The sequence below is a fragment of the Maudiozyma barnettii genome, assembly GCF_903064755.1.
Source record: "Maudiozyma barnettii strain CLIB 1767 genome assembly, contig: KABA2_01, whole genome shotgun sequence".
NCBI lineage: Eukaryota > Fungi > Ascomycota > Saccharomycetes > Saccharomycetales > Saccharomycetaceae > Maudiozyma > Maudiozyma barnettii.
The window spans coordinates 256,070-268,599 of record NW_024545238.1 but is presented as its reverse complement, the minus strand read 5'-3'; the positions used below and the strand labels follow the sequence as shown (position 1 = coordinate 268,599).

At 34.0% G+C, this 12,530-nt stretch overlaps 6 protein-coding genes across 6 annotated transcripts; 2 read left to right on the top strand and 4 right to left on the bottom strand.

Moving 5' to 3' along the window:
• Nucleotides 1–36: 36 nt before the first annotated feature.
• PDE1 (3',5'-cyclic-nucleotide phosphodiesterase PDE1) lies at nucleotides 37–1,128 on the bottom strand (the record flags this gene model as incomplete). Its single annotated transcript, XM_041548060.1, has 1 exon — nucleotides 37–1,128. One exon carries the CDS (start codon nucleotides 1,126–1,128, stop codon nucleotides 37–39), a length of 1,092 nt encoding a protein of 363 aa, XP_041403994.1.
• Nucleotides 1,129–1,928: 800 nt separating this feature from the next.
• Nucleotides 1,929–2,726, bottom strand: PRE4 (proteasome core particle subunit beta 7; the record flags this gene model as incomplete). Its single annotated transcript, XM_041548059.1, has 1 exon — nucleotides 1,929–2,726. The coding sequence occupies one exon, from the start codon at nucleotides 2,724–2,726 to the stop codon at nucleotides 1,929–1,931; it is 798 nt and encodes a 265-aa protein (XP_041403993.1).
• Nucleotides 2,727–3,085: 359 nt separating this feature from the next.
• Nucleotides 3,086–5,221, bottom strand: ZIP2 (Zip2p; the record flags this gene model as incomplete). Its single annotated transcript, XM_041548058.1, has 1 exon — nucleotides 3,086–5,221. The coding sequence occupies one exon, from the start codon at nucleotides 5,219–5,221 to the stop codon at nucleotides 3,086–3,088; it is 2,136 nt and encodes a 711-aa protein (XP_041403992.1).
• A 325-nt stretch (nucleotides 5,222–5,546) lies between these two features.
• RMR1 (Rmr1p) lies at nucleotides 5,547–6,314 on the bottom strand (the record flags this gene model as incomplete). Its single annotated transcript, XM_041548057.1, has 1 exon — nucleotides 5,547–6,314. The coding sequence occupies one exon, from the start codon at nucleotides 6,312–6,314 to the stop codon at nucleotides 5,547–5,549; it is 768 nt and encodes a 255-aa protein (XP_041403991.1).
• Nucleotides 6,315–6,673: 359 nt separating this feature from the next.
• Nucleotides 6,674–10,325, top strand: HFM1 (DNA helicase; the record flags this gene model as incomplete). Its single annotated transcript, XM_041548056.1, has 2 exons — nucleotides 6,674–6,743; nucleotides 6,826–10,325. The coding sequence occupies 2 exons, from the start codon at nucleotides 6,674–6,676 to the stop codon at nucleotides 10,323–10,325; spliced, it is 3,570 nt and encodes a 1,189-aa protein (XP_041403990.1).
• A 317-nt stretch (nucleotides 10,326–10,642) lies between these two features.
• RTG2 (Rtg2p) lies at nucleotides 10,643–12,403 on the top strand (the record flags this gene model as incomplete). Its single annotated transcript, XM_041548055.1, has 1 exon — nucleotides 10,643–12,403. One exon carries the CDS (start codon nucleotides 10,643–10,645, stop codon nucleotides 12,401–12,403), a length of 1,761 nt encoding a protein of 586 aa, XP_041403989.1.
• Nucleotides 12,404–12,530: the final 127 nt, after the last annotated feature.

Sequence of the window (12,530 nt, the reverse complement as noted above, 5' to 3'; positions counted from 1 at the left end):
TGTATTTCAGAATAGTATTAATGTTAAAAGAATTTATCAAACTGTGAATGTGTAACCTTGAACGGCAATTGAAAATGCTATATTTTCTAAACCTCGAATTGTATGTGCAAGTGTTCGTAATTCGTCTAAAATAGTTAATCGTGGATCCTTATCTAAGTAGGCCATCTTGACATGAGATATGATCACTTTCAAGTTTCCAAGTCCCGATGAAATACTGTACTTGTCCCTTAATACTTGAAGCTCATCTAGTAGTTTATTTGACGATAGATGACCAAAGAGTCTTCTTTCATCTATAGATGATGAATTGGAACATTCCACCACAATTGAACTCAAATTTTCTAAAGGAACATTTTTCGCTAGGTATGACCACATTTGATCTAATAATTTCGGTTCCTGTAGGTTGTCGTGATCTTTTTCCAAGTCACCACACATAACAATAGAATTTTTTGTCCTTGTGTTAGTTATAATATACACAGAACTGGAAACGTGTGCAGTCAAATCAGAAACTTTTGAACCGTGGTAGACCTCAAAGGGTATTATATTCCATTCAGGTATTGATGACGAGTTATGTGGTATTTGTTGTGACAACGTTACCAGGTCAAGTCGTCCCAACGATTTATTTGACAGTTGTGGCCATATGATATCATTAAAGATGGAATCATTTAAAGGTTTTATGGTAAATGGAAGGCCTTTCACATATTTTTTTGATAGCACAGATGGCTCATAAATGGCGGGAGAGTTCATGATCATCCCAGCAATGTGATCCATATGTGGGTGTGTAATGTAATATTCTCCTATTTTTTGGTACAATTCCATAGCTTGCTGTAAAATATTTCCCCTTAACCGGCTTGTAATTATTTGTGGAAACCCTCTCACGAGTTGTGGCAACATTGTGTTGTCGACGTACTTCTCGATAGGCTCTTCTTCATTTTCGTAAAGGCTCTCTACAACTTTCGTATTCTTATCCAAACGGAGCATCGTCGCAATACTTCCCAAACCAACCCCTCCATCCACGCATATCAGTTGTGTGTCCCTCGTATTATGGGTCGATCGTAACATAAAACATTGCGTAGAATTTTCAAATGGTCCACCTGACCCACCCAATATGGATATCTCAAAATCTGGCATACTCAACAAATGGAATAAAGAAATATGTGGCTCCTTAGTTGATATTTGATATTCACTTACTTCCCAACTAGAACAGAAATTCAATCTAACCCAAAATGTAAATTATTAACACTATATTTCTCGATGAAAGGAGACTTGTTATATATTTTTAGACCCGAACCAGTCTTTATATTGAACTAACCTCCAGCCTGACTTTTATGGTTTGGGTTTACCTATTACGGTTTAGCTATTACGTTTTAACGTCAGGTTTCGTCCATCACCTCATTTCCTTCGGTGTACAAGCCGATGCCAATAACCTGCGTTCGGCCACGTTAACGGACAAAGTAAAAGTGTGTCAAATTAATTTAGATTCTTTTCGACTGTTTTAGGTAAAATTACGAGACGATGCAAGAATAATTGAGAGAAACTGGAGAATACTACAAGCTGTGAAATCTGTTAGCACCGTTCTCTCCATTCACGTGTCGAGAAGAGTTAGTTTATGTCACTGTTGATGGATAGTCTAACAGGATAGTTAGATGCACATTATGAAGATTCGCCATTTTTCATCTGCGGAGGGTCTCATTGGTATATTGTTAATTGTGGGGTTATGTAATATACAAGAGGGGTTATATAATGGAAATAACGTAATCAACATGTATATAAGTTGGCAGTATTTTGGTCTTCGCCTTTGTAGAGTGCGCCAAAGCCAGATTCGTTCTATTCATCGAACGGTGATGGCGTCGTAGTAAGATAATATATTGTTGCGTGCATAAAGTTGTGAATATATATATATATATATATTATTGGTTATTTAATAGACTCTATACTTTTTGAGTACCGTAACCCCTTATATTTTTGGCAAATTCCCATGACATGTTTTCTACTTGTAATCCCTTCTTCAACACCAACCCTTGGTCGTTATCGATTATGGCTAGAGAAAACTTTCTTGAAGAACGTGCATCTCTGTAATATAATATCTTCATCGATTCTAGGATGGTCTTCTCAGCAACTTCAAGGGAAGTGTTTTCAACATCACTCTCACGGTCCACTACACGTCTCATTAGAGGCAATGCTAGATGGGCACCGAACCCTGTGGCTAAAGTGGGCGAAGAATATGTTACACCCAGTAGGTTAACGTATCTAAGGAAAGGTTTGTTATCTTCCATACCTGCGACAATAATGGCGTTCCACAGTGGATTCATCTTAGATCTACGGTTGTACATGACATTGGCTAAGTATTCAAACACATAACTTGGTTTTAAGGATTCCTCTTCATCAGTATATGAGTTATCATAGTTATTCTCTGTTTGCATCTCTTCCAATAAGTCTTCAATATGTTGCATGTCGGAAATATCTCCAGATATACCAACAACTGTACTACTTCCTACAGGTATCAATCTTTCAACATTGGTGAAACGAAGCAAAGAACCATATGAACCTAAGTTGTCAGCTGCAATAATAACGCCGTTATTATATTTCATTGAAATTACAGAGGTACCTGTAACAATTGGTTGAGTGGTATTCATCTTTGGAAAAGCCGGTGCTGCAGCTATCTTCGTATCATAAGAACCATATGTTTCGTCTGATGGTCTACCCCAGCTAAACGGATCGTGATTCATTTTGGTAATTGGTTTTATTATAAGGGAAAGGAAATTTTGATCTTCCTATTATATTGTAACAGTTATTATCAGTCGTACTCCTAAAAGAAAATGCTTATTCAGTTAGTAAGAGTAATTAAAAATATAGTTCGATTTCTCTAAGACCGTTTGTCGTAATAATAGAGCGTTCAATTGTTATCATCAAACTGTTTAAATAAAAATAAAAGATTGCTCCTATATATTAAGTTCCACTCTTTCTAGTGATGATAATTAAACCTTCAAGGGTGGCAAAAAAAAATGAAGCGCTCTCTCTACGTTTACTAGACAGAAAATAGAACCAGATTTTTTGGTGTAAAAAGAGGGTAACAAAAAATTGACTCTCACCAGGTGACACACAATAAATTCTTAATTGATTTCCATTGACAATAAGTTAATTGTTGAAGCATAGCATCATCCTTTGAGGTTTTAGACCGTTGAACTAACTTAAGAAACTGTAATAAGGTGTAATTTTCTAGAATTTTAGTTGAGAGAAGTGGATTATGAGTTACCTCTGTTAGAAATTCTACATCACTATTTTTGGCATTATTGAATACAGTTTTGTTTAGACATTGAGACAGCAATTTTATGTACTTCAACAGGTATGATATTATTAGCTTATTGCTGGTATCCGTTTCACTTTCAGGTATTATATGAAGTTTGAATTGTTTCATATTTAGAAAAGATTCCATTTTCCAAAATAAGTCAGGATCAGTCTGTTCCGAGAGCTCATTGTAATCAATAAATACAATAATTTTCTGAAAATAGCGTACCAATTCTGTAAATATAGAGGAATAAAATAAAGTACCATCCTTGTGATATTGTTGAAATACCTCTAGTTTAATTCGCACAACGCAACAATTGGTGCTTAAAATGAAATCGCAAGGTAAGTTAATATTTCTTTCGATAACATTTAACTTACGGTATTCAACAAGTTCATGTAAAATGGTATGATTGGATAGTAATTTAACGGTGTTAATAATTATAGTTTTATTTGGCACTTGAATTGGAGGATTTGGCGTTGTAAGTTTGAAGGTGTGTCCACTCTCAAAATTGCGAGAACTAGGGTGATTAATGGAACTTTCCTTATTAATCCCAAAATTCAATGTCTCTTTAATTTTTTTTGTGATAAATTGTGATGACTTATTGTCACCAATTCGTTTCTTATTCATTTTTTTCTTCTTTTCGATTATACTAAAAAGATCAGGATCTAGAAATGATCTTTTTTGAGGGATCAGAGATGTGCTAATTGTCCGTTCATTATAAGATGAATTATATGAAGTCTCATGTAATATAGACAATGTTACGTCTGTGATTTTTTTATCTGTTTTCCTTTTAGTAGGTTCATTTTCTTGAACATCATTCAGACCAAACTGGTAACTATTGAAGTTTTTAGTTTGGATATCTATTAACTGTAAAGTATTTGACTTTAAATAATTAAATCTAACATTATCCGTCTCAATAGAATATGTTGTTGGTGTAATAGTTTCTAATTCATTGATAATAAGGCGAAGATTTTGGTTGATTTTTTTGAATGGATCCCAAGCTATGCTCTTCAGTAACACTTTTTCCAATTTCCAGACAATGAATTTTGTTCTTTTGGAAAAGCAGGTATAATTGCCTCTTTTGTTATTTTTCCCTTTTTGTGCTTTAAGTCGAATCATATAAAACTCTAATTCATGGAAATTATCATCAAGAAGCGACCTTTCCAGATTATAAAAATGATCTTCAGGGAAATATATATCATGTGAACATGACCAACTTCGAAATATCGAGATTTTTGTTTTATGGTAAACGTTTATTGAATTAATTGGTTGCTGTATTAAATAATTCTTAAAATTATAATTTCCGATATAGTCAAAAGTAATGACATCTGGGATAAATAAAAGACAATCGGGTATATTATTGAGATTTTCGGTAGTAAAGCAACCGAAATTTTCTTCAAGTTTTGAGATCCACGGTTCCAATAATGTTGTTTTATTTAGTAAATATTTTTTTGTTTTCGTTCTACTCAAATACTCTATATTATATCTTTGAAAATTTCTTGAGAGGTAGTAACGATGCCTTAACAAATAAATATTTCTTTTGGCACGCATTTCCTTTAATATATCTTGACATTCTCTGTTGATCTCCAATTTTTCTTTGGAAGCTATAGTGACTGGTGAAAGATGACATCTGCTTATGGTTGGACACCAAAGCGCGATTGTTCTATTGTAGGTTGCCTTGTTCTTCGATGTTGCTTGAAGGATTGTGTTAAGAAGAAAACTATTTTTCGGAAAGGTTGATTGATTCAATTCATTGTAATTAATTTTCTTATTGTTTGAAAGTTTGCTTATAACGTACTTTAATATCTTTTGTGTGTTCTGGTCCACAGTTAGGGGTTCATTTATGGTATCACAATTATTGCCGCCCAACTCTATTTTTGTTCTTACTTCATGTTTTTTTTTTAATTCCCAAACTTTGGTAAATGTACCGTTCATATTGATGATTTATGTAGTGTTTTTAAGATGTCTTCATCTTTCTGAGTGTTCCTGTATCACCATTCGAGAAACTTTTTTTATTTATGTAACCTTAGGAAATATATAATTTTGGGTCAAAACATTAAAAAAAAATCCAAAAGTCATCAAAGTTCTAAAGTAGTTAATTGCTTAAAGCGTTCTAACTAAGACACTACATATTTGGCAAAAATATATATTTATTACAACTAGTATATGTTGGTTATATACTGATACATTTAATAAAGTCAAGGTCCAACTATCATTTATACTATTAATCAAGATCAACTTTTTTTAAAGTCCTACCGACTCAGTCATCCAAAATGGCAATTTGATCATTCTTCCCTTTCTCCTCATTAGACTTATCCAGCTCATCATATTCGTCATCTAGTACCACCGGATTATCTTCGTCATTGAAAAAAGGCTTGATGTTCTTCAATGTTGCAGTTCCTTCTGTAAGTTCAACCAAAGTGTTGTATCTCGATACAAATCTTGGTCTAGTGGTAATGATTCCACTAAGATATTTTGGGATAGATTCCTCGTTATTTTCCAACGATCTTTTTTGTAATGTTTGAAAAATAGTCTCTAGGTCGTTAAACGTTACCTGATCATTATACATATTATCCTCGTATATTATTAAATCCAAAATTGGAATACTGACTACTATTTCTTTGGCTCCTAACGTTACACCAGTATAGTAGCCTTGCATAAACTTCCTGATAATGATTAATAAAGATTTAAATGATTCATGACAAGCATCAATATCTTCACATATTATTGGATAAGAGTTTTGAGAATCGTTATCATTTTCATGCGTTTCATCACTTTCATCGTAATCAAATAGAAGGAAAGTATCTTCCTCGTATTGTAACAAAAATTTGGAAGGTAATTTCCTCATTAATATCTTGGCTGTGTCTCGAATCTCCTCAGAGTCAAGCATTTCTTCATCACTCTCATGGTCAAAGGATTCTTCTACCAAATTCTCTGATAAAGTTGACCTCTCAGCATCACCGCTATGGTCATCATTTATAGCCATGTGTATCTCATCCACAACCACTTCATTATTGTTTATCGACATCCTGATATCGAGAAAATATGTTAGCGTTTTATTTGCTTCGATACGTCTCTCTCTTTGATAATTGTCATCTGTTTATCATTACGTACAACCCTTTTATTATATTGGTTCCCCTACAACTTGGGATTCCTTTTGTTGTTGTTTTTCGTGATTGGCCGTGGTGTTTTCAACGCTTCAACTAATATAAGAAAATGACAACTTTGAAGGTTTTTTTAGGAAGAACAGAATTGTTCAAAAGAGTAATACGATTTCGTAATTTATTTTTAGTATTTCATTTTTGGTTCATTTCCTTGCTTGAAACATATATAATTTTACTTCAATTTAACATCACCAAAAGAACTGATAAATTTAAGATTTTACAGATGGGAACAAAATTTGACAAGCTCGGCGGCTGTAGGAACAAGAAACGAACCTCAGTTTTACAACCAGAAGGTAATTAATTTTGCAACAAAAACACCCTCATTTGAATTATATTATTTAAAATAACTCATACTAACAGATTTTTCTAATACAGATCCAAATTGTGTTGTTAATGAGGGAATTTCTCTAAGGAAAAAGAGAAGATATTCCAACAGAAATAATAATAATAATTCTTTAAAGATAAATTTATCTCATAATTCTCTTTTAGATGAAGGTGATGATAATTTTGAAGACTCTGAAAATATATTTGGAGGCAAGAATATAGAGGGTGGTTTATTTACCAATAATAATCTTATTATTGATGTAGATGACACACAAGTTACCGATTTTGGAGGCAGGACTCAGGATTATACGATATCCAACTTACCTACCAAAAAGAAACTAAAAGTAAGAAAAATATTTCAAGATAAAGCTAATGTACAAAAAGAAAATTTGGTTCCAGTAGCCTGTATTGACTCTGTCCCAAAATCATTCTTTCCTTTTCAGTACTTCAACAAGATGCAATCAGAATCATTTGAAAAGGTCTTCAAGACAGATAATAATTGTGTTATTTCTGCACCTACAGGGTCAGGGAAAACAGTTCTTTTTGAGTTGGCAATTTTACGATATTTATCCAATTTTTCTGAATCCATTGAGAATAAGAAGATTTTATACATTGCACCAACCAAATCTCTTTGTGCAGAAATTACAAATAAATGGAAAGAAAAATTTAGTAACTTAACTGTCGTAGCAATAACCGGAGATTCCACATCCTACGAAATAAATTCTGTTAAAAAATCACAATTAATAATTACTACCCCAGAAAAATGGGACTTATTAACGAGAAAGTGGACAGATTACCACAGGTTATTTGAGTTGATTCAACTTGTTTTGGTGGATGAGATACACACTATAGGCGAAATGCGTGGAGCCACCCTGGAAGCGGTACTTACAAGAATGAATACATTATGCAAAGGAATTAGGATTATTGCTGTTAGTGCAACAATTCCAAATATTATAGACATTGCAACTTGGCTGAAACAAAATACATCAGGTAAGTTAGCAACCGTTCTTAAATTTGATGATGCATATCGACAAGTTATATTAAATGTGAATGTTAAAGGGTATAATTTTAATTGTAAAAACGAATTTCAAAGAGATGCCATATATAATCGGAAACTCTTTGAACTTATTGAACAGTACGGTGAAAATCGACCAGTACTTATTTTTTGTCCAACCAGAGCATCTACAGTTAATACTGCGAAATATATTAGTAACAATATATCTGCTAATGGTGTAGTTTCAATGACATTGACGGATAAAACCCTTCGCTTTTGTATGACCAAAGGGGTCGCTTTCCACAATGCAGGATTAATATTAGAAGATCGGTCAATGGTGGAAGAAGCATTCCTCAAGGGGACAGTACGTATTCTATGTGCAACTTCTACTTTGGCGGTCGGTGTCAACTTACCTGCTTATTTAGTAATAATTAAAGGAACGCAAATGTGGTCCTTATCGGAAATGGTTGAATATTCCAATTTAGACACACTTCAAATGATAGGAAGGGCAGGTCGTCCTACGTTTGAGAAGACTGGTTGCGCAATAATAATGACGGAGCAAAAGATGGTATCCAAATATGAGAACCTTGTTTCAGGAAGCGATATTCTTGAGAGTAAATTGCACCTACAATTACGTGAGCATATGTGTTCTGAAATTTCATTAGGAACCATTAATTCCATAAAAAGTGCAGTGGTTTGGATAAAAAGTACTTTTTTCTACGTTAGATTTTTGGTAAATAGATCAGCATATAGTATCATCGGTCACTTTGGTGGGTTTGATGCTGAAGAAAATCTGGAGCAGTTTTGCCAAAAACTGTTGAAGTCCCTGTGTGAAGCTAATTTAATTGTACGAAATGCAGAACGAATTTGTTGTAATGCTTTTGGGCATGCGATGGTAAGACATTATATATCCTTCGGGACAATGTCCCGTATTTTGAAATGTAAGGAATTCTTAAATATTCAGGAAGTATTGGGTACTGTAATTCAAGCAGAAGAATTTAAGGATTTACGGGTGAGACAAAACGAAAAGAGACTCTATAAAGAGATCAATCTATCTCCATTAACGAGATATCCGTTCCTCACTCTTAAAAATCAAAGTATGATAATAGATCAGACAAACCAAAAGGTGTCTCTGATTATTCAATATGATTTGGGTGGTCTTGAATTTCCAAATTATGAAGGAGCGCAAAAGTTACACCATGTTCTCATTCAAGATAAGATTAGAATATTTAAACATTGCTATAGAATCTTGAGATGCATGATAGATTGCTATATTGAAAAGAGTGATGGTATATCTCTTGAAAATAGTCTTTTCATGCTGAGGTCAATTAATGGGTCATGTTGGGAAGATTCCCCGATGATCTTAAGGCAAATTAAATCTATTGGTTTAGTGTCAGTAAGAAAATTAGTTAGAAATGGTATTACTGACTTTCAAGAATTAAGAAATACCACCGATCAAAAATTGGAATATTACTTAGGCTTGAAGATGGGAAATGGACTAAAACTCAGAAAAGATTTTGGGTTGTTACCAACGTTTGAGTTAAAGTATCGGATTGAAAAACAAGCGAAAGTAGGTAATAATATTGAAGTTTCATTAAGAATCGATGTGAGCACCAGTTGTAAATCTAACATATGGCACGGTAAACGTCTTTCAGTGGATATTACTTCCAGGTACAGTTCAGGAAAAATAATCGATTTTAGGAGGATTCAAATATCACAGTTACAATATCCCAAAAATTTTAAGATCAATTGTACTATATCTTCCTTAAAAGATGAGGTGAAAATTTCTGCGAATTGTCAGGAAATTGCAGGTTTGAATGAGACGATCCAATTTTCTGCAAAGGAGTTGTCTAATTCTAGTACTGAGATTTTTGAAAAGGCAGCAATGGATTTGTCTTCCTCTAAGTCGCATGTGAGTATTCTCGATGACATTGTTTCGAGTAGTTCGGATGAAAGTTTATATAATTTCTTCATTGACCATCCATCACGGAATGCATCAGGTACTATCGTAACCTCCAAACAGAATGAATCAAATAATAGTGCTTCCTTTGAAGGTCGTCAGCTTTTGCCAAACGGGAACTATGAGTGTCAGCACACATGCAACAGAAAGGGTGAGTGTCGGCATTTATGTTGCCATGAGGGTATCCCGAAAGAATTGATCAAAGGTAGACGAATAAGCCCAAAGAACTTAATTTCAGAAAAATATGTTTCATCGATAGAGAACAAACCAGCTCAGGTAGCTCAAAATTTCAATAAAGTAATAATATCTCAAAGCTCAGCAAGTGAGGAGTGCTGCCTTTCCTCTTATGATACAGGTGGTAAAGTTTTAGAAGATGAAAGTCATGATTTTGAACATCTCTTTAACTCGCCAGATATATCCGTTAAGAGTAACGGTGACAGTGTTAGTTTGAATTCAAAAGCCATTTTAGAAAATCAGTTGTCAATTGAGGCAGAACAGTGCAAAAAAGATATTTTCGAATCGTCCTTAGAGAAAGATTGTGAAAATTGTTCTGTAAATTTAAGTTTCCTAGGTTCTGATATTGAATTGGGAAGCTAGTTGAACTATCGAATCTTGATTTTTTTTGGCGTTTTATCTCTTAAGGTTCCACTAGAGTCAAACATTTTCTGAGCTTTCTGTCGCCTAGAAAGATCCTAAAATGTATATACTCTCTGATTATTTGATGGTTCTGAAACTAAAGCAGCGCGATAAAAAAAGATGGTCATTTTTTAACAGTGGCTCAACTCTAAATGTTTCTCTAACTTTGACTGATCGATAAACAGTAAAAACAACGTTAGTAATATTAGATATCACATTTTAAATAAATTTTCTCTTCTTTAAACACCCTAATAAAAATAAAATCATTAAGCCAAAAGATGTCTGAACTATCTGATAATGATATAGAAACAGAAGTAGTGTCACGGAATCTATGTGGTATCGTTGATATTGGATCCAATGGTATTAGGTTTAGTATCTCCTCCAAGGCGTACCACCATGCAAGAATTATGCCATGCGTATTCAAGGATAGAGTTGGTGTATCATTGAATGATATTCAATTCTCTAAGAACTTGGCTGAAAGGGAACCCATTCCGGATGATATTATTACAGAAATATGCTCAGCTATGAGGAGATTCAAATTGATATGTGAGGATTTCGGCCTTCCCGATAACAGTATTAGAGTCATCGCTACACAGGCAACAAGAGATGCTATAAATTCAAAACAATTTGTTGATTCAATATACCAAAGTACGGGATGGGAAGTCGAAATTTTATCCAAGATTGAGGAAGGTAAACTTGGGGTTTATGGTGTTGTGTCTTCATTTAATACCATAAGTGGGTTGTATTTAGATCTAGGATGCGGGCACATGCAACTATCATGGATAAAATGTGAGAATGGTGAGATTATACAGTCTTCTCAACCTATATCGTTACCTTACGGTTCCAGCAGATTGACAGGAAGATTGGGGAATGAAAATACAAAAGATTTATTTTTCGAAATAAAAAATAGCCTAAAAAGTATAATAGCTGATCTTAATATACCACAAGATTTGATTGAAGAGGCCCGATCACGAGGTGGGTTTGATTTGTGGACACGAGGCGGTGGATTGAGAGGATTAGCACATTTGCTACTCTCGCAATACCAAGAGTATCCTATACAAACTATTATTAACGGTTTAGCTTACTCGTACGATGAATTTTCAAATATGTGTGATTACTTGTTTCTTAAGAACAAAATACCTGGTACTAAAACTGGCAAAATATTTAAATTATCAGAAAAAAGGGCAGTGCAACTTCCCGCAGTTGGTTTATTAATGTCTGCTTTATTTGATGCTCTCCCAAAAATTAAAACCATTCATTTCAGTGAAGGTGGGGTAAGGGAAGGTACAATGTATTCTTTACTGCCAAATGAATTGAGAGCTCAGGATCCGTTAGTTGTTGCTTCAAGACCATATGCTCCGTTACTTGCTGAGAAGTATCTCAGATTATTACAGACATCTTTTCCTGGGAAGGATGTACCAAGTATAATAAATAAAAGAATTGCACCTGCTTTGTGTAATCTCGCATTCGTTCATGCATCTTATCCAAAGGAGTTACAACCAACGGCAGCGTTACATGTTGCCACCAGAGGTATTATATCAGGTTGTCACGGGCTATCTCATAGAACACGAGCATTGATTGGGATAGCTCTATGTAATAGGTGGGGTGGTAATATTCCGGAAACTGAGGAAAAATATCTACAAGCTCTTGAAAATGTAGTTCTTCGTGAAGGTTCTAAGTTGGAAGCAAAAAGAATAGTCTGGTGGACTAAATATGTTGGAACAATAATGTACGTTATATGTGGTGTTCATCCAGGTGGTAATATTAGAGATGGTGTATTTGACTTCCGAGTCGTTGACGAAAAACAAGACGCAATACATCTGGAGGAACTAAAGATAGATGATTGCACAGGTCAAGTAGTCAATAATGAATCTGAGACAAAGTTCAGGGAGTTTGATGTTGTCGTTAGGATTAGTAAAGATGATCTTAAGACCAGTGCAAGTGTACGTTCCCGTATAATTACCATGCAAAAAAAAATAAGAAAATTATCTACAAGAAGTGTGGAAAGGGTGAGGATTGGTGTTAAATTCTATGAATGAGAAGGACGACATCTTATTTATTATATTATATAGAATAATTCAGGATTAGAATAAATCGGTATCTATAAATATTTATAATTTTAATGAATTAATAATGAAAATGAATGATGTAACTGTTTTAGTTAGG